The sequence below is a fragment of the Pristis pectinata genome, chromosome 3 (assembly GCF_009764475.1).
Source record: "Pristis pectinata isolate sPriPec2 chromosome 3, sPriPec2.1.pri, whole genome shotgun sequence".
In the NCBI taxonomy this organism is placed as follows: Eukaryota; Metazoa; Chordata; class Chondrichthyes; order Rhinopristiformes; family Pristidae; genus Pristis; species Pristis pectinata.
This window is the reverse complement of record NC_067407.1, coordinates 93,335,154-93,355,457: the sequence shown is the minus strand read 5'-3', so window position 1 is coordinate 93,355,457 and position 20,304 is coordinate 93,335,154. Positions and strand designations below refer to the sequence as shown.

Genomic DNA, 20,304 nt, shown 5'->3' with positions numbered 1-20,304 from the left:
ATAGCATAGCCATGTTTTGAAATTCTCCACTATTACATGCTGCACCGGCAACCTGTACTTATAATACGCTTTCCGCGTTGTAAAATGTCCCTGGGCACTTCGCATGGCCCATGTTACCATTCATGCTTTGACACGGAGATTCGTACAGGGGTATTAAGGCAAATAACCCAAATCTTGGTTAAAGGTAGGTTTATAGGAAGAACATAGAGGATGAGAGTGGCAGGAAGGTAGAGTGGAGAAATATCGGAATTCCGGGCCTGTGCGGCTGAAGGCATAGCCGCCAGTGTGGATGGAGGATGTACAGAAGGCCAAAATAGGAGCGCGGGAGATCGGAGTTGCAGGGATACAGGTATACCAGAGAATATTAAAATCTTCCCATTCCTGAGAAAATGTTACAATGTTTGTCATAAAAGCCTTAATCACGAGCTTGGAAATAAGGCAGCAGAAATGATTTGTATTATTGGAGAAGATGTTTCCACATATGGGAACAAACAGGCTTGGAGGATCAGAATGTAGTTCAGCAGAAACTTTTGCTCAGAGAGTGGTGAGAATGTGGAACCTTCTCTCAGCAGCAGTGGTTGAGTTGAATGCCTAGTTGCATTTAAGGGGAAGCTATGTAAACCTCTGGGAGAAAGGAATAAACATATGCTAAATGGGTGAGGTGAAGTTGAATGGAGGCTCACGTGGTGCAAAAACAGTGGCATAGACTGGGCAAGAGTTCTATGTAATTATTTGTAATAGCACACATGGAAAAAAATGAAATATTGAATGAAATCATTCAAAATACTGGAGTCATAGAGTAATATAACACCGAAACAGGCCCATTGGCCCAATTGGTCAATGCTGACCAGGATGTTCATCTAAATTCCATAAACTTTAACATCCCTTGTATGATACCTTAACTTGACTATGTATTAAAGAATGTTTCCAGTAAGCAACATATCCTGAATAATTCTGGATTTCATTTTGTAGCAAATGGTGCTAAATTTGTAATATTCTTAGGAGCTACCATGCCTTGTGTTCCTCCTATGTGACTGGAGAATAATTAATCAGAGTTAATACTCAACACAGTAATGAAATATTACTGGAGGTGTTCTATTTGATATTTAATACAAATCTGCATAACCAGTGTGGCTAATGAAATTAGTCAGGAAAACACAGTTATTTGGATGACTTGACACAGCCAACAGCCACAATAGAAATAAGGTAATCATTCATTTATTCAGTGTTTATAGGACTTTGCTCTGAAAAAATTCTACTGGATTTTTCTACTTGATAGTAACTTCAAAAACAGGTTCAACTAAGGATACAATAATCTTTGTCAAATTATGAATGCTCAGGATTGTGGTTAAACAGAAAGAAGAGAGCTGTAATGCTATCACAGGTAGCCTGCTAGTAAATCCTGGGTTGGGATGTAAGCCATGGGCATTTGTGAAGGTATTCTACTGCTGGAAGTGCTTGTGGACCTATACACGCTTTAAGAGAGGCAGAAAGACAACTGAGTGTGAAGCTAATGTAAACAGCAGAATATTTTTGTGTTATTGCAGAGAGGAACACTGCATTTTTTTGTATCTAATCACAAAAGAAGGTTAAACATGCAAGCTTGTAGGGATTGGGACTAAGTTTCCAAAGTGCATATCTCTTTGTTTCTCTTGTTCTTTCTCTTTGTCGAGTTATATGGGAATTCTTTGTTTCCTAAAAGTAGTCACCAGAGTGTCACCTGCTAACAGCAGTTTGCTGCTGACTAGCATGATTTAATGACATGTGGCACCAATTGCATCCCTATGTCAGCACTGAAGTTGATAGCTGTGATTTTTCAAGTTCTGCAAGAAGTATTTTCGTCAGAAGCTCACTGTGCTTTAACATAAAATGAGGCTGTGAACTAAATTCAACAAATAAAATGTATTAATTGGTATTGGTTTATTATTGTCACTTGTAATGAGGTACAGTGAGAAACGTCTTGCATACCGTTCATACAGATCAATTCATTACACAGTGCATTGAGGGTAGTACAGAGTGCATTGAGGTAGTACAGGGTAAAAACAATAACAAAATAAGTGTCACAGCTACAAGGAAGTGCATTGCAGGTAGACAATCAGGTGCAAGGTCAAACAAGGTAGATTGTGAGGTCAAGAGTCCATCTCATCGTATAAGGGAACCGTTCAATAGTCTAATCGCCACTGTCCTTGAGCCTGGTGGTATGTGCCCTCAGGCTCCTGTATCTCCTACCTGATGGGAGGGGAGAGAAGAGAGAATGACCTGGGTGGGTGGGGTCTTTGATTATGCTGGCTACTTCATCAAGGCAGTGAGAGGTATAGACAGTCCATAGAGGGGAGGCTGGTTTCTGTGACGCGCTGGGCTGTGTCCACAACTCTGCAGTTTCTTTTGGTCCTGGACAGAGCAGTAACCATACCAAGCAGTGATGCATCCAGATAGGATGTTTTCTATGGTGCATCAATATCATCAAAGTTGGTAAGTGTCAAAGGGGACATGCCAAATTTCTTTAGCATCCTGAGGAAGCAGAGGCACTGGTGAACTTTCTTGGCCATGATGTCTATGTGGTTGGACCAAGACAGGCTATTGGTGACGTTCACTCCGAGGAACTTGAGGCTCTCAACCCTCTTGATGTCAGCACCATTGATGTAGACAGGTGCATGTACACTGCCCCCCTTCCTAAAGTCAATGACTAGCTCTTTTGTTTTGCTGACATTGAGGGAAAGGTTGTTGTTATGACACCATGTCACTAAGCTCTCTATCTCCTTCCTGTACTCTGACTCATCATTGTTTCAGATACGGCCTACAACAGTGGTATCATCTGCAGAGTTGTAGATGGAGTTAGAGCAGAATCTGGCCACACAGTTGTGAGTATATAGGGAGCAGAGTAGAGGGTTGAGGACATAGCCTTGTGGGGCACCGGTGTTGAGAATAATCATGCTGAGGGTGTTGCTGCCTATCCTTACTGATTGCGGTTTGTTGGTCAGAAAGTCAAGGATCTAGATGCAGAGGGAGGTGTTGAGTCTCGGAGTTTAGTGACGATTTTGCTTGGAATTACAGTATTGAAGGTGAAGCTGTAGTCAATAAACAATAGTCTAACGTAGGTGTCTTTACTGTACAGATGCTCCAGAGATAAATGTAGGGCCAGGGAGATGGCATCCACTGTAGACCTGTTTCGACGGTAGGAGAATTGCAGTGGGTCGATGTTATCTGGGAGGCTGGAGTTGATGCGTGCCATGACCAGCCTCTCGAAGCACTTCATGATGGTGGATGTCAGAGCCACTGGTTGGTAGTCATTAAGGCATGTTACCTTGCTTTTCTTCAGTACCAGGATGATAGTGGTCTTCTTAAAGCAGGTGGGAACTTCAGATTGAAGCAGGGAGAGGTTAAATATGTCTGCAAATACCCCCACCAGCTGATCAGGACAAAATCTGAGCACACGGCCAGGGACACCATCCGGGCCAGATGCTTTCCTTGGGTACACTCTCTGGAAGACTGATCTTGCGTTCTCGACGGTGACAATGGGTTCAGTTGCACTGAAGGCTGTCAGGGTGGGTGGTGACAATCCACTTCCCTTCTGTTCAAAACGCGCATTGAATGCATTAAGCTCATCAGGAAAGGATGCGCTGTTGTTAATAATGCTGCCTGACTTTGTTTTGTAGCCCATTATAGTGTGTAAGCCCTGCCACAAATGACGGCTGGTCTGGGATTCTATTTTAAACCGGTATAGTCTCTTGGCATTCGTGATAGCTTTCCGGAGGTTGTATTTCGATTTCTCATAAAGGTCAGGGTCACCGGATTTGAATGCAGCAGTCCTTGACTTCAGTAAGGAGCGTAAATGCAGTGATACGGACACGTTTCTGTTATATTATGATACCATTGGAGTACATTCCTCATGCTTTGTCTTGGCATTAAAGAATTATTTAAAGAAAGTCATTGGACAACTTCTTACATATTGTTTCAGTGTAGGGGCAAGTGGGAAAAATAAATATTAAAAAAAAGTAGTTTTTGATTTTATTTTGGTATAAAGTCATTTCAAATGTACATTGATCAACATCAAACCTCATTACATACGTGGATAATGTACGTGAATGACAACGCAAACGTGAATTTTCAATTCTTTTTTACAGCAATTCCATTGTGTATTCAAATTTTCATCATTCGAATAATCACACAACTGTGCACGAGTAGGGATTGATTATGAATCCATTTTGATAGTGGATTCAGAATCTTAAAATCAAATAATCAAGTTCAGATATGTGTTCAGTCCAATAAAAGAGAAAAAAATACTTGCACACACAAAACACCTTCATGACCTCAAGACATCACAAAGTGCTGTACAAGCAGATAAATACTCTTTGGAATGTAAATACATTTGTAAAATGGGAAACATAGCAGCTAATACACAAACAGCAAGCTTCCAATAAGAGCAAAATGACAGTGACTGGATAATCAGTCTTCAGTAAAGCAAATGGGGGAATAGGTATTAGCCAGGATGTAAGGAATAATTCATGAAACATCTTCAACCTGAGATGTTCACTCTGTTTCTTTTTCCACAATTGCGGGCTGACCTGCTGAGTGTTTCCAGTAATTTTTGTTTTTATTTCAGATTTCCAGCATCTGCAGTTTTTTTGATTTTCATTTTGATTTTTGAGTAATGCACCTGCTCCTTTTAAGAATAGTATCATGAGACCTTTGATCCTGCTTAGAGAGCAGACATAGCCTCGGCACTTCCAACATTGCAGTTTCCTCAGTACTGCACTGCAAAGCCTTGTTTCTTGCACTCAGAGATCTGAAATAGGACTTGAATCCAGAACCTTCTGTGGAAATAGATTGAATGACATAAGCTGGTGACCGCAGGTGCCAAGGGGAACTGTATGAGTTAATGTGGCTTTTAGCCTGCCTATTGAATAAATTAGTACATGCAACCAAAATGTGTTCCATGATGTGTCTTAATGAAGTGTAATTCAAGCCTGGCCCAATGCAAAATTTGCTTTTGATTTCCTTTACAGATAATCCTGTAAAATCCCAACTTTTTTTTTTGGCACAGAAGACTTGTAAAGAGTTTAAATTTACAGATGAATTTTACAATGGGATAGATTCTTGTGGAGCTCAATTTCCCATTTATTTGCAATAGTGCAGAATTCTTCAGTTAGGTTGGATGAATACATCCTTCTCCTGTGAACCCTTGTAGCTAAAGACATTGTGACATCAAACCTAAACATATTCTAAAATCCTGGCAGTCCAGATGAAGGGTCTTGACCTGAAATGTCAACTGTCCATTTCCCTCCATAGGTGCTGCCTGACCTGCAGAGTTCCTCCAGCGCTTTGTGTGTTGCTCCAGATTCCAGCATCTGCAGTCTCCTGTGTCACTAAAATCTTAGCTGTTGGTCTTAGTGACACTAATTAAGAACACAAGAAAAATTAGCAGGAGTAGCCATATCACCCCTTGAGCCTGCTCCCCAATTCAATTTGTTTGTGGCTAATCTTTAACACTTTCCTACCCAATCCACTTGTTCCTTGATTTCACCAGTGTCCAAAAAAATCACTCCCAACAACCAAATAAACATCAATAGAGTTCTAGTGTAGAGAATTCTCAGGATTCACAGTTGTCTGAGAAAAGAAATTTTGCCTTACCTCTAGGTGACTATCCCCCATCTATAAATGATGAACCCAAGTTCTTTACTTACTCATCGGAGGAAATAGCCTCTCAGAATCAAGCCCACTCAGAATTGCATACATTTTAATGAGATTATTGCTCATGTTTCAAAACCCCACCTGTTCCAGGAAAAGTAGCAATGGGCACCGAGGTTGATCTTCACGAGAAACACCTGTGGCCAGACATAGCTTGTCTCACACCCTGACAAAGTGGTGAAACCTGTCACTCCAAAACACTCTAACCACGACTGTATCCCTCCCTCATCTCCCATGAATACACAGGCACCAGCCTATGTGGCAGTCCTTTGTGATTCCACGGGACAGCACTAACACAAGGCCAGACTGAGGGGCAGAGGACAACATTACTGAACGTATAGATGCTCACCAGAACTTTCTAGTGCAAGCATTTAATAAAGCAAGTAATTATCTGGATTTTTTTTGTCTAAAAGGGCCCAGGAAGCTCTAAGCCATCAATGACAAACAAGCATTTTGTATGAATAAAACAAGAAAAGAAAATGTACAAAAGAAGATTGACATGCAAGGCATTGTTGTCATCTAAAATATACTCCTGCAATGAAAGAACTGGAAATTGGGATTAATTGGATATGAGCTAGCCCAGGCACAGCAGGCTGAATGGCCTCTTTCTATGCTATTTAATTCCATAATTCTGGTGTGGATATTTCTGTCTTGATGTTTTTTTAAAAATACTTTTGTTGTTTTATGTATTTGAGAACATGGTTCACTGGAACAAGCCATTGTCAATGAGAGTTATATAGCACATAAGCAGACCCTTTGGCCCACCGAGTCCATGTGGATATCAAGCATCCATTGACACCAATCCCATTTTATTCCCCCCACATTCCCAACCCCCAGAATTCTACAACCACCACCACACTCACCTACACACAAGGGACAATTTACAGGAGCTAATTAACTTGATGTGTTCTTAATGGAACATTTTATGGTGAAGTTGGTAAACAGTTGACCTCACTGGCAGATATTATTACTGTGGCAGTGGTAAGAATATAAATGTCAACCCAACCATACACACATCATAACTCCTGGTGGAGGATCTACTTCCTTTACTTATTCTACTCCCAGCAAAGAACTGGCAAGCTTGTTGGCAACATTCAGATACCTTAACTGTTCTGTTTATTGAAATGAAAGCAGTTTTGGCTGTCAATGCAGTTACTAATGTTGTTGTGAGTTTGGCAACTCGATGTTGCAGCCATTAAGAAAGATAGAAAAGGAATTCCCAGAACAGAATTACTGATATGTAGAAAGCCATCGATGTAAGTGAGTAGAGGAACTCTGCTGCTAAAAGCACAATTGAAAATAGGTTACTGGCTGTGAAATTGCTCTTTGGTGGTAGTAAGGAAGAGCAAAATTGTGCAGGGTGATGTGGGATGGCAGTTTACTATCTCCTGTTTTGTGTTAAAGGCAAAGATTAATTTCAGCCTGGAATAACTTACAGGGAAAAACCACAAATAAATAAATTGTACAATATGAAGAGAAGTAAATGAATCAACACAGAAACTGAGAGAACCTGTTGCAGGAAAACCATGACAACTGCTTCTGGACTTACATAGAAAACCATAGAACAATACAGCACAATATAGGCGCTTCGGCCCACCTTGTTGTGCCGACCTTTAAACCACGCCTAAGACTATACAACCCCTTCCTCCCACATATCCCTCCATTTTAAATTCCTCCATATGCTTATCTAACAATCTCTTGAACTTGACCAACGTATCAGCCTCCACCACCACCCCAGGCAGCGCATTCCATGCCCCAACCACTCTCTGGGTAAAAAACTTTCCTCTGATATCTCCCTTGAACTTCCCACCCATCACTGTAAAGCCATGCCCTCTTGTATTGAGCATTGGTGCCCTGGGAAAGAGGTGCTGGCTGTCTACTTTATCTACTCCTCTTAATATTTTGTATATCTCTATCATGTCTCCCCTCATCCTCCTTCTCTCCAATGAGTAAAGCTCTAGCTCCTTTAGTCTCTCCTCATAATCCATACTCTCTAATCCAGGCAGCATCCGGGTAAATCTCCTCTGCACCCTTTCCAACGCCTCCACATCCTTCCTATAATGAGGCGACCAAAATTGGACACAGTACTCCAGGTGTGGTCTAACCAGAGTTTCGTAGAGCTGCATCATTACCTCGCGGCTCTTAAACTCGATCCCACGACTTATGAAAGCTAACATCCCATAAGCTTTCTTAACTACCCTATCCACCTGTGAGGCAACTTTCAGTGATTTCTGGATATAAACCCCCAGATCCCTCTGCTCCTCCACACTACCCAGTATCCTGCCGTTAACCTTGTACTCCGCCTTGGAGTTTGTCCTTCCAAGGTGTACCACCTCACACTTCTCCGGATTGAACTCCATCTGCCACTTCTCAGCCCAGCTCTGCAACCTATCGATATCCCTCTGTAAGCTTCGAAAGCCCTCCGCACTATTCACAACACCTCTGACCTTTGTGTCATCTGCAAACTTTCTAGCCTACCCTTCCACTCCCTCATCCAAGTCATTAATAAATATCACAAAAAGTAGAGGTCCCAGAACTGATCCCTGTGGGACACCACTAGTCACAGCCCTCCAATCTGAATGCACTCCCTCCACCACAACCCTCTGCTTTCTACAGGCAAGCCATTTCTGAATCCACACAGCCAAGCCTCCCTGGATCCCTTGGCCTCTGACCTTCTGAAGAAGCCTACCATGCGGAACCTTGTCAAACGCCTTTCTAAAATCCATGTAGACCACATCTACTGCACTACCCTCATCAATCTTCCTGGTCACCTCCTCAAAGAACCCTATCAGGCTTGTGAGGCAAGATCTTCCCTTCACAAAGCCATGCTGGCTGTCCGTAATCAGTCCATGATTCTCTAAATGCTCATAGATCCTATCTCTTAGAATCCTTTCTAACAGCTTGCCCACCACAGACGCAAGGCTCACTGGTCTGTAATTCCCTGGACTATCCCTACTACCTTTTTTGAATAAGGGGACAACATTTTCCATCCTCCAATCCTCCAGTACCATTCCCGTGGCCAACGAGGACTCAAAGATCCTAGCCAACAGTTCAGCAATCTCCTCCCTCGCCTCGCAGAGCAGCCTGGGGAATATTCCATCAGGCCCCGGGGACTTATCTGTCCTAATATTTTCTAACAGCTTCAATACATCCTCTCTCTTGATATCTACATGCTCTAGAACATTAACTTTACCAACACTGTCCTCAACGTCATCAAGACCCCTCTCCTTGGTGAATACTTTGGGAGCATGATATGTTTTCCTCAAATAACTACGTATGTCATGGAATGTTTCCTTGTTCCCTCAGATATTGAAGTAAGTGGATCCTTTGGCAGAAGAACAGCAGTTGGCCTCCATGGATCTAATCCTCTCAACAGCATGAGCTGTCCATAGGTAGCAATGGCATGGAGATGAGAGTTTCAACAGCAGATGGCTGCAGACATGAAGATGGGTGATGTTATGATGGTGGAAGTAGTTAGTCATGCTGAGGGACTGGTTAAGCTTGGAAGCTCATAGCGGCACAACCATGGGTCATCTAGATCACGTTGCAGAAAGGCAGCCAGCACTGAGGTCCTCATCGTGATACCTAGGAATGGAAACTGGTAGGAGAAGAGATCAGAGCCTGGTTTTGATTCTGGGTCAATTTGGGCAGTAGGGAAACCTCTGTGACAAGTCCAACGGTGAGCCTAGACAACTTGAACCCAGGTCTGTGGCAGCACAGTGCAGAAGTGGGAAATCTGGCTTCCGCCATCAAGGAGTCAGGGAATGGTCCCCTGGCATTGGCTTACTGCTGGGAGGGGAGCGGTTGACGGGAGCTGCCATTCCTGGGAAAGAGAAGGTATGCTGGGGTCAGGGAAGTGCAAGCAATCCAAATGGACACTAAGGGCCACTTCCAATGTCTTATTTCATCCTCAGCTTCTCATCACATAGCCATTCCATCACCAAGACCATCTAGTTACACCCTGGTCTCCCAGCACCTCTCATTGATTCCCATCCAACAATGCTGGTCATCTGGGGTTAAATGGTGGTCTCAGTCTTGCAACGATAAGGGAACAAAATTCAACTCTGGTCACTAGTGTTAAATGCATGCAAGAATATTTAACACTAGTAACAAGGGACAAATCCCGCCTCCTATGTTGCTGTATTATATCTTGTTAAGTTTTAATGTATTGTGGATTTAAAGTAGACTTTTAGCCATAGTCTTAACAAAGCTTCTTTGGTGTTATTGTGGAGCAGGTTGAAATACAAAATTGTTTGGAGTATCTCAGCCATTTTTCCACAGGTAACCTTTGTCAATTCCACTGGGAACTCTTTCTTTGTATGTTCAAAAGTAATCAATTTACCAGAATTATCAGATGTTCCTGGCACAGATATGGGCCAAATGAACTCTCTGCTTTGTAAAATGTTCTACTATTCTTTGTTTGCTATATACAGTTAAACTCCAATAAACTGGTACCCTCAGGACATTGGAGGTGCCGGACTAGCAGATTTTACAGACTATTGCACGTTACACTTTTATTTCATTTTTTAACATGTTACACAGTAATATAATAATTTTTTTTCTCAGTAAATCTGGTGAATTCAAATGGAGCAGGAACTATACAAGCACTCTGGACTGTGGCTCTGGCCACAAACCTACCCACGCTCCTGGTCATTGGTGTTGTGAACATCAGCTCCGGTTCTGGCCATGCACCCAGCCCACAGTCCGGATCCCAGCCCTGGTCACATTCCAAACTTCTGACTCTAGCTGCGCATCCTGTTTGCACATTCCAGACTAATGAGTGAGCCAGATGCCAAACCATCAGGATTTCCAAACAGTCAGATGCCAGATTATTGGAGTTTTACTGTACCTACATAGTAAAATTCATGAATAAATTGACTGGTCTCCTTGACCTTGGTTTGGTTAGATTTGAGTTGTTGCAACCTGTTTGGAAGAGTAGAAACACTGCTGCTGTTACCCATTGACCACCTACATGTCCATTCTCCAATTATGTTTTGGCAGGGAGAGAGAGGGGTTTTGCTGGGTTTACTCATTGTCCCATGTTGCTTAAAGACTGTCTGAATAGATTCCAAAATGTACAGAAAAAATGTTGCTGTTACTATTATTTTTGTTTGTGTGTGTGCGCGCGCGTGCGTGTGCATGTGCGTGTGTGTGTTTGTGTGTGTGTGTGTGTTTGTGTATGTTGGTGTTTTAGTTACTTGTTTTCTTGTACTACTCTTATGAAAGAGAGGAAATGTTGGCTGTCTTGAGGCGCATAAAGGTGGATAAATGCCTAGGGCCTGACAAAGCGTATCCTCAGACTTTGTGGGAAGCAAGGGAAGAAATTGCTGGGACCCTGGCAGAGATTTTTGTTTCTTCCTTAGCCACAGGTGAGGTACTGGAAGGCTGGAGGGTGTCTAATGTTGTGCCTTTATTTAAGAAGGGCTACAAGGACAAGCCAGGGAACTACAGGCTGGTGAGCATCAGTGAACATCACTGGTGGGAATGTTACCAGAGAGGATTCTGAGACAATATCTATCTGCATTTGGAAAGGCAAGGACTGATTAGGGATAGTCAGCATGGTTTGTCCATGGGAAATCATGTCTCACAAATTTGATTGAGTTTTTTGAAGAGGTCACCAAGAGGATTGATGTGGGCAGGGCAGCAGATATTGTCTACATTGTCCTTAGCAAGGCTTTTGACAAGGTCCTGCATGATGGGCTGGTGTGGAAGGTTACATCAGAATCAGGTTTATTATCACTGACTTATATGATGTGAAATTTGTTGTTTCATGGCAGCAGTATAGTGCAAAGACATAAAAATTACAATCAATTACAAAAATAAATAAATAGTGCAAAAATGGAATAATGAGGTACAATGGGTTCATAGACTGTTCAGAAGTCTGATGGCAGAGGGGAAGAAGCTATTCCTAAATAGTTGAATGTGGGTCTTCAGGCTCCTATACCTCGTCCCCAATGGTAGTAACGAGAGGAGGGCATGTCCCAGATGGTGAGGGACCTTAATGATGGATGCCACATCCTTGAGGCATCGGCTCTTGAAGATGTCCTCAGTGGTGGGGAGGGTTGTGCCGATGATGGAGCTGGCTGAGTCTACAACCCTCTGTAGTCTCTTGCGATCCTGTGCATTGGAGCCTTCATACCAGGTGGTGATGCAACCAGTCAGAATGCTTTCCACTGTATATCTATAGAAATTTGTAAAAGTCTTTGGTGACATACCAAATCTTCTCAAACTCCCAATGAAATAGAGCCTCTGCCATGCCTTCTTCATGATCGCATCACTGTGTTGGGCCCAAGATAGATCCTCTGAGATGTTGACACCCAGGAACTTGAAGCTGCTCACCCTTTCAGCCGCTGACCTCTCAGTGAGGACTGGTGTGTGGGATCCAAGGTGTGCTAGCCAATTGCATACAAAAATGACCTGGTGGAAAGACTCAGAGGGTGGTAATGGAGGGTCATTTTTCAAATTGGAGACCAGTGGTGTGATGGGTCCCCTGTTGTTTATCACATATTTTAACGATTTGGATGAGCATGTAGGTGGCAAGATTAGTATGTTTACGGATGACACCAAAATTGGTGGTGTGTGAGTAGTGAAGAAGGTTTCCTAAGGTTACAACTGGATCTAGATCAACTAGGAAAGTGGGCAAAGGAATGGCAGATGGAATTTAACTCAGACAAATGCGAAGTGATGCATTTCGGGATGTTAAATCTGGTATGGCAATTGCTCTGCTCTGGACTGACAAACTGCAGAGAGTGGTAAACACTGCCCAGTCCATCACAGGCTCGTCACTTCCTTCCATCCAGTCTATCTTCATGGTGCGTTGCACTAGGAAGGCTAAAAGTATCGTCAATGATGTCTGCTAGCCAGGCCATTCCCTTTTCTCTTTTCTATCTTCTAGGAGAAGATACAGGAGCTTGAAAGCCCAGATGACCAGACTGAAGCATAGCTTCTTTTCCACTGATACCTGACTTCTTAGGGGTAGTTAGCATGGCTTTGTGCGGGGCAGGTCATGCCTTACAAACTTGATTGAGTTTTTTGAGGAGGTGACAAAGGAGCTTGATGAGGGTAAGGCAGTGGACTTTACCTACATGGACTTTAGTAAGGCATTTGATAAGGTCCCTCATGTTAGGTTGATTCAGAAAATAAAGATGCATGGGATCCAGGGTGAATTGCAAGTTTGGATTTGGAACTACTGATAGAAGGCAGGGAGAAGGGGTGGAAGGCTGTTATTCTGGCTGGAGGTCCGTGACCAGTGGGGTTCTGCAAGGATTGGTGCTGGGACCTCTGTGGTTTGTGATATATATCATTGACTTGGATGAAAATGTAGATGGGTAAATTAGCAAGTTTGAGGATGACACCAATATTGGTGGAGTTGTGGACAGTGTAAAAGACTATCAGCGAATACAGCGAAATATAGGTCATTTACAGATATGGGCAGAGAAGTGGCAGATGGAGTTTAATCTGGGCAAGTATGAGGTGTTGCGCTTTGGGAGGTCAGATGAAAGGAGAATGTATTCTATTAATGGTAGGCCCCTTAATAGCATTGAGTTACAGAGGGAAGTTGGGGCTTAGGTCCATAGTCCACTGAAAGTGGCTATGCAAGTGGATAAGGTGGTAAAAAAGACATATGGCATGCCTGTCTTCATTGGTAGGGCTGTTGAGTGCAAGAGTAAGGAAGTCATATGTAGCTATATAAAATTTTAGTCAGACCACACTTGGAGTATTGTGTGCTGTTCTGGTCGCCCCATTATAGGAAGGATGTGGAGATTGGAAAGGGTGCAGGAGGTTTACCAAGATGCTGCCTGGATTAGAGGTTCCGAGCTATAAGGAAAGGTTAGACAAACTTGGGTTGTTCTCCCTCAAGGCTGAGGGGAGACCTGATAGAAGATTTTAAAATTATGAGAGGCATAGATAGGGTAGAGAGTAAAAAATCTTTTCCCCAGGGTAGATATGTTAAACACCAGAAGACATGTTTTTAAGGTTAGAGGGGGGAATCTTAAAAGTGACGTAAGGGGCAAGTTTTTTAGGCAGAGTGGTAGGTGCCTGGAATGGGTTACTAGTGGTAGTAGTGGAAGCAAGCAGTTTGGTGGAACTTAAGAGGCTTTTAGATAGACACATGAATATGAACGGAATGGAGGGATATGGATGATATACAGGAGTAGGACATGTAGTATAAATTGGAATCAAGGTTGGCACAACATCGTGGGCCAAATGGCCTGTCCAGTGCTGTACTGTTCTGTTCCATTCTGTTCCGATCCAATTATCTCTCTTCACATCCTCTGCCCAGCGGTGCTGCCACGTTCTCAAACCCTTAATTCTAGATCGTCTGTTATTGTCACTTCAGCACATTTCTTTTTGCACAACTTTTCATTTTGCACTGCTATACTTTGCACCACTCCGTTGTCTTGTGCTCATCATTTTTCTTATTGTTGTATTTATGATCATCATGCATACCATTTACTCTGTGAGCTTCATGTGAGCAAGTAATTTCATTGCACACTGGTATATATGACAATAAACTAATCTGAATTTGAATCTGAATCTAAACCAGGGAAGGACATACACGTGAAAGACAGGGCCTTGGGTAGTCTTGTAGAACAGAGAGACCTAGGCATATAAGTACATAGTTTCCTGTAAGTGCCAACACAGGTAGACAAGGTGGTGAAGAAGGCATATGACAGGGCACTGAGTACAAGAGTTGGGATGTCATGTTACAGCTGTATGAGACATTGGTGAGACCGCACCTGGAATATTGTCTGCAGGTCTGCTCGCCATACTATAGGAAAGATGTGATTGAGTTGGAGAGGGTGCAGAAAAGATGCACGAGGATATTACCGGGACTAAAGAGCTTGAGTTGTAAGGAAAGGCTGGATAGGCTGGGACTGTTCTCCAAGGGGTCTGAGCGGTGGCTTTATAGAGGTTTACAAAATCATGAAGGATATAGATAAGACAGATGGTCAGAGTCTTTTTCCCATGGTAGAGGAGTCTAAAATTAGAGGGCATAGTTTCAAGGTGAGAGGGGGAAGATTTAAAGGGGACCTGAGGACAAGTTTTTCACAAAGAGGGTGGTGGGTGCATGGAATGATCTGCCAGAGGAAGTGGTAGATAGAAGTACAATTACAACACTTAGAAGACATGTGGACAGGTTCATGGATTAGTGAGGTTTAGAGTGATATGGGCCCAAATGGGACTAGCTCAGGAAAGCACATTGGTCAGCATGGACAAGTTGGGTTGAAGGCCCTGTTTCCAACCTGTATAACACCATGACTATGATAACAGTGACTATGTTTCGGAAGTACTCCATGTGACTGTGAAACACTGGGATTTCTTGAGGTCCTGAAAGTTACTACAGAAATACAAATCCTTTAGTGTTTCTGTCAGCTCCTATTGTCATTATGAAGCAGTATATTGGTGTTTAGTTGCTCTTGTCTTGCTGCTTCCATATAATTATGAATTCTTATAAATTGACCTCAATAGTTTTATTCTGAAACTGTGATATTTTCCTCTACTTTGCAGAAGCAGGAGAACATATGAATAAAATGCTTTGCACAGCAGTAATAAAGAGAGGATTGATAGTCCTGGGGTGTAGTCTCTCATCTATGTTGCGTTTATGTTCATAGGTTGCCAAGAGAACTAGACAGAAAAATGACAGTGAACGTGTTGTGTTCAATGGAAAACGACTTGCAGGTGAGCTGTAGACTAACACATGAGAATATTTCCATGTGAGTTCTATTTCAATGGAACTTTTACTGATAACATTCAAGATATCTTTCTCTGCTCCTTTGGATTCCCAAGACTATGAGGTGGCAGAGTCCAACGTCTTCCATTGGATGTTCCAGGTATTTAGATAACAGTAATTTCTGATAATGCTTTCAGGCTCATGTTGAGTGAATGAACATTTGTGCAGGTCTTATGTCTGTAATCTACTTCCTGTTCTTTTCTACTCTTGGCAGTGGTTGGATCTCTTCATCTGTCTGCTCCAGAACAACTCATTTGTCTGTCCTTTGGTCCTTATTGACATTTTTACTTTACTTGATTTCATTTGTTACACCTTTGGTCTCCTTTGTGGGTGACTCCCAACACCTCAGCCCCATGAATTTCTATTTTTTTCCTTTCAGTTTATCTAAGCTTTTGTTAGTACATCCATGTAAACACATGGTCCAGCATTAGCTCTTAGCAAAATATACTGCAGATACTAGAAATCTAAAATAAAAACTGAACATGCTTTCAAATGACCAAGTGTAGAAAAAAACCGAATCTAGTGTCTCTGGTGCCTGTCACAATGATTGGTCCCATGCCAAATCAGCACTAACTGCCTGAAGATGTACAGCTCTGTTTGAGACGTTGCTGTCATATTTCAGCTTGAGATCTACTTCAGGTGAGATATCCGTGTCCTCAGTAAGATCACTTCTTCCATCTCTGTGCCATTGCCTGACTACTCCTGCCTCAGCTCATCTGCACCCACATGTCTTGTCACTTACAATGCATTCCTGTACAATACAGCAGGATGTACATCAGGCTGCTGTTTATCGATTACAGGTCAACAACATCATCTCTTCAGTACCGGATAACAAGCTTCAAAATCTGGGCCTCTATACCTCCCTCTGCAACTGGGTCCTCGACTTCCTTATTGGGAGACCACAGTCAGTGCAGACCGGTAATAACATCTCCTCCTCGCTGACAATCAACTCAGGTGCACCTCGAGGATGCGTGCTTTGCCCACTGCTCTACTCTCTTTACACTCAGGACTGCGTGGCTAGGTACAACTCAAACACCATCTATAAATTTGGCGATGACACCACTGTTGTTGGCAGAATCTCAGTTGGCGACAAGGAGGCGTACAGAAGTGAGATAGATCGGCTGGTTGAGTGGTGTCGCAACAACAACCTCGCACTCAACATCAGCAAGACCAAGGAATTGATTGTGGACTTCAGGAAGGGGAAATTGGGAGAACACACACCAGCCCTCATTGAGGCTTCAGTGGTGGAAAGTGTGAGCAGCTTGAATTTCCTGGGCGTCAACATTTCAGAAGATCTATCTTGGGCCCAAAACATTGATGCAATCACGAAGAAAGCATGCCAGTGACTCTACTTCATTGGGAGTTTGAGGAGATTTGGTATGTTACCAAAGACTCTTGCAAGTATCTACAGATGTACAGTGGAGAGCATTCTGACTGGTTGCATCACCACCTGGTATGGAGGCTCCAATGTGCAGGATCGAAAGAGGCCGCAGAGGGTTGTAGACTCAGCCAGCTCCATCACGGGCACAACCCTCCCTGCCATCAAGGACATCTTCAAGAGGTGGTACCTCAAGAAGGCGGCATCCATCATTAAGGACTCTCACCACCCAGGACATCCCCTCTTCACATTACTACCATTGGGGAGGAGGTACAGGAGCCTGAAGACCCAGACTCGATGTTTTAGGAACAGCTTCTTCCCCTCCGCCATCAGATTTCTGATCAGTCCATGAACCCATGAACACTACCTCATTATTCCTCTTTTGCACAATTTATTTATTTTTGTAACTTATAGTCATTTTTGTCTTGCACTGTACTGCTGCTGCAAAAAAACAAATTTCACAATATATGTCAGTGATAATAAACCTGATTCTGATTCTGATTGTACTCTCTTTTGTAAATTTCTGTTCACTTAAAGTTGTGAACAGGGCATAGGGAGGCTGCAAAGGGGTATAGGTAGGTTATATGATCAGGCAAAGATCTAGTTCATGATGTGCGAACATGTCAAATTCTCCATTTTGGCAAGAATAATAATGAGGCCTATTATATAAAAAGTGAGAGATTGCACAGCTGTGAGATGATGAGGGATCTCTGCACTCTTGTGCATGATTTGCAAAAGCTAGGTTGCAGATACAGCTGCTAATTAATAAAGCTGGGAGGATGTTACCATTTTTTGCTGGGATAATTGAACACCAGAGCTAAAGAAAATAGGAGTAGAGCTATCTGTAAGCTATCTCACCCCCTCAAGCCTGCCCCGCTATTCAATATGATCATGGCTGATCTGCCCAAAGCCTCAGCTTTGAATCACTTTGATTCGTTGGACTTTACCACATTCAGGGATTCACCAACAGATAGAACCATAGAACACTACAGCACAGAAAACAGGCCATTCAGCCCTTCAAGTCTGTGCTGAAACTTTATTCCGCTAGTCCCATTGACCTGCACCCAGTCCATAACCCTCCAAACCTCTCCCGTCCATGTATCTTATCCAATTTATTCTTAAAACTTAAGAGTAAGCCTGCATTTACCACGTCAAAATGATCTGAATGAATACACCACAGTTGTCATTGACTTCATCAAGACCTGCATGGAAGAGTGTGTGCCCACAAAAACATATCACATCTTCCTAAACCAGAAGCCCTGGATAAACCAGGAGATTCATAGTCTGCTGAGGGATAGATCTGTGGCGTTCATGACTGGTGATCCAGAGACCTACAAGAAGTCCAGGTATAACCTCCAGCAGGTTATCGTGAGAGCAAAGGGGCAATTCCGGACAAAGCTGGAGACACAAACAGACACTCAACAGCTGTGGCAGGGCTTGCACGCCATAACCTCCTACAAGGCGAAATCGAACAGCATTAGCAGGCATGACACATCACTCTCTAATGAGTTTAATCCCTTTTAAGCATGCTTTGAGATGGAGAATAATGGCACACCTGCCCAAGTCCCCACAGCACCTGACAACCCTGTCATCTCACTCTTGAAGGCTGATGTAAGAACATCCTTCAGGAGGGTGAACCCTCACAAGGCATCAGGCCCTGATGGTGTACCTGGTCAAGTGCTAAGAACCTGTGCTGATCAACTGGCTGGAGTGTTTAGGGACATTTTCAACCTCTCATTTCTGTGGTCTGAGTTTCCCACCTGCCTCAAGATGGTATTGATTGTACCAGTGCCCAAGAAGAGCTGGGTGACCTGCTTCAATGACTATCATCTGGTAGTGCTTACTTCCATCATAATGAAGTACTTGGAGAGGTTGGTTATGGCTCAAATCAACTCCTGCCTCAGTAAGGACCTGGAGCTGCTTCAATTCACATATCACCACAATAGGTCTACAGCAGATGCTATCTTCCTGGCTCTCCACTCTGCTCTGGACCACCTGGACAATCAGAACATATACATAAAGCTCTTGCTCATTGACTACAGCCATCATCCCCTCAAAACTTATCACCAAGCTCCAAGACCTGGGCCTCTGTACCTCCCTCTGCAATTGGATCCTCGACTTCCTCATTAGGAGACCATAATCACTGTGGATTGGAAACCTCATCTCCTCCTCATTGACTGTCAACACAGATGCATCTCAGGGCTGCGTGCTTAGCACCCTGCTCTACTCTCTCTATGCCTATGACTGTGTGGCTAAGCATGGCTCCAATGCCATCTACCAATTCACTGGTGACACCACTGTTGTTGGCAGAATCAGGGATATTAATCAGGCAGTGTACAGGAGTGAGATAGGTCAGCTGGTTGAGTGGTGTTGTAACAATAACCTTGCACTCAATGTCAGCAAAACCAAGGAACTGATTGTAGACTTCAGGAAGGGGAACGCACACCAGTTCTCATTGAAAGGTCTGCAGTGGAATGGGTGAGCAGCTTCAAGTTCCTTGGCTTCAACATCTCGGAGGACCTATTCTGGCCCAGCACATAGATGCAATAATGAAGAAGCTGCACCGGTGCCTCTACTTTTTTTCAAAGTTTGAGGAGATTTGGCATGTCATCGAAGACTCTGATAAACATTTACAGATGTACAATGGAAAGCACTCTGACTGCTTGCGTCACAGCCTGGTATGGAAACTCCAATGCACAGGAATGCATGAGGCTACAGAGGGTGGTGAATTCAACCAGTTCTATCACAGGTACAGCTCTCCGCTCCATCGAGGACCTCTGCGAGAGGTGATGCCTCAGGAGGCCGACATCCATCTTCAGGGACCCCCACCCATCTGCATCATGCCTTCTTCTTGATGCTGCCATCAGGCAGAAGATACAGCAGCCTGAAGACCCACACTTCAAGGTTAAATAACAGTTTCTTCCCCACTGCTGTCAGGTTCTTGAAATGACCTGAAAAACCCTAACACTACCTCGGACTATATTTCTTTTTTTCTCTCTCAACTCGCACTGATATCATTATGTTTATTTTGTCGTGTAAGTTATGTATAATTTAGGTTAATTTAAGCTAATGTTAACTTACGTTTGTCGTGTTTGTAATGTACTCTGCTGATGCTGCACAAAGCTAATTTTCATTACATTTATTTATACCCTGTATTTGTGCCCATGACAATAAACTTGAACTTCTCTTCTGTGCCAGTTGCCCATAGTCTTTGATTCCCCAATCTTACAAATATTTATCTACCTCCTCTTTAGGTACATCCATTGACCTAGCCTCCACAACCCACTGGAGGAGAGAATTCTGGAGATTCATCACCTTCTGTAAGAAGATACAAGAGTAAGTAGGTTTTGCTTCAATTATATAGGGCATTAGTGAGACCACATCTGGAATACTGTGTGCTGCATTGGTCTCCTTATTTAAGGAAAGATGATGATGGGTGCAGTTCAGAGAAAGATTACGAGATTAATACCTGGAATAAACAGGTTGACCCATGAGGAAGGCC

The 20,304-nt window shown here is 43.1% G+C and overlaps 1 protein-coding gene across 1 annotated transcript in view; it reads left to right on the top strand.

The window, feature by feature from the left end:
* slc1a4 (solute carrier family 1 member 4) overlaps positions 1 to 20,304 on the top strand; it is a 149,238-nt gene continuing 128,934 nt past the window's right edge. Inside the window, exons 1-3 of the mRNA XM_052012188.1 lie at positions 1 to 349; positions 15,306 to 15,372; positions 20,057 to 20,138. Of these exons, the coding sequence (XP_051868148.1) occupies positions 290 to 349; positions 15,306 to 15,372; positions 20,057 to 20,138 (209 nt within the window). The 5' untranslated portion in view covers positions 1 to 289. The remainder of the gene's footprint in view (positions 350 to 15,305; positions 15,373 to 20,056; positions 20,139 to 20,304) is intronic.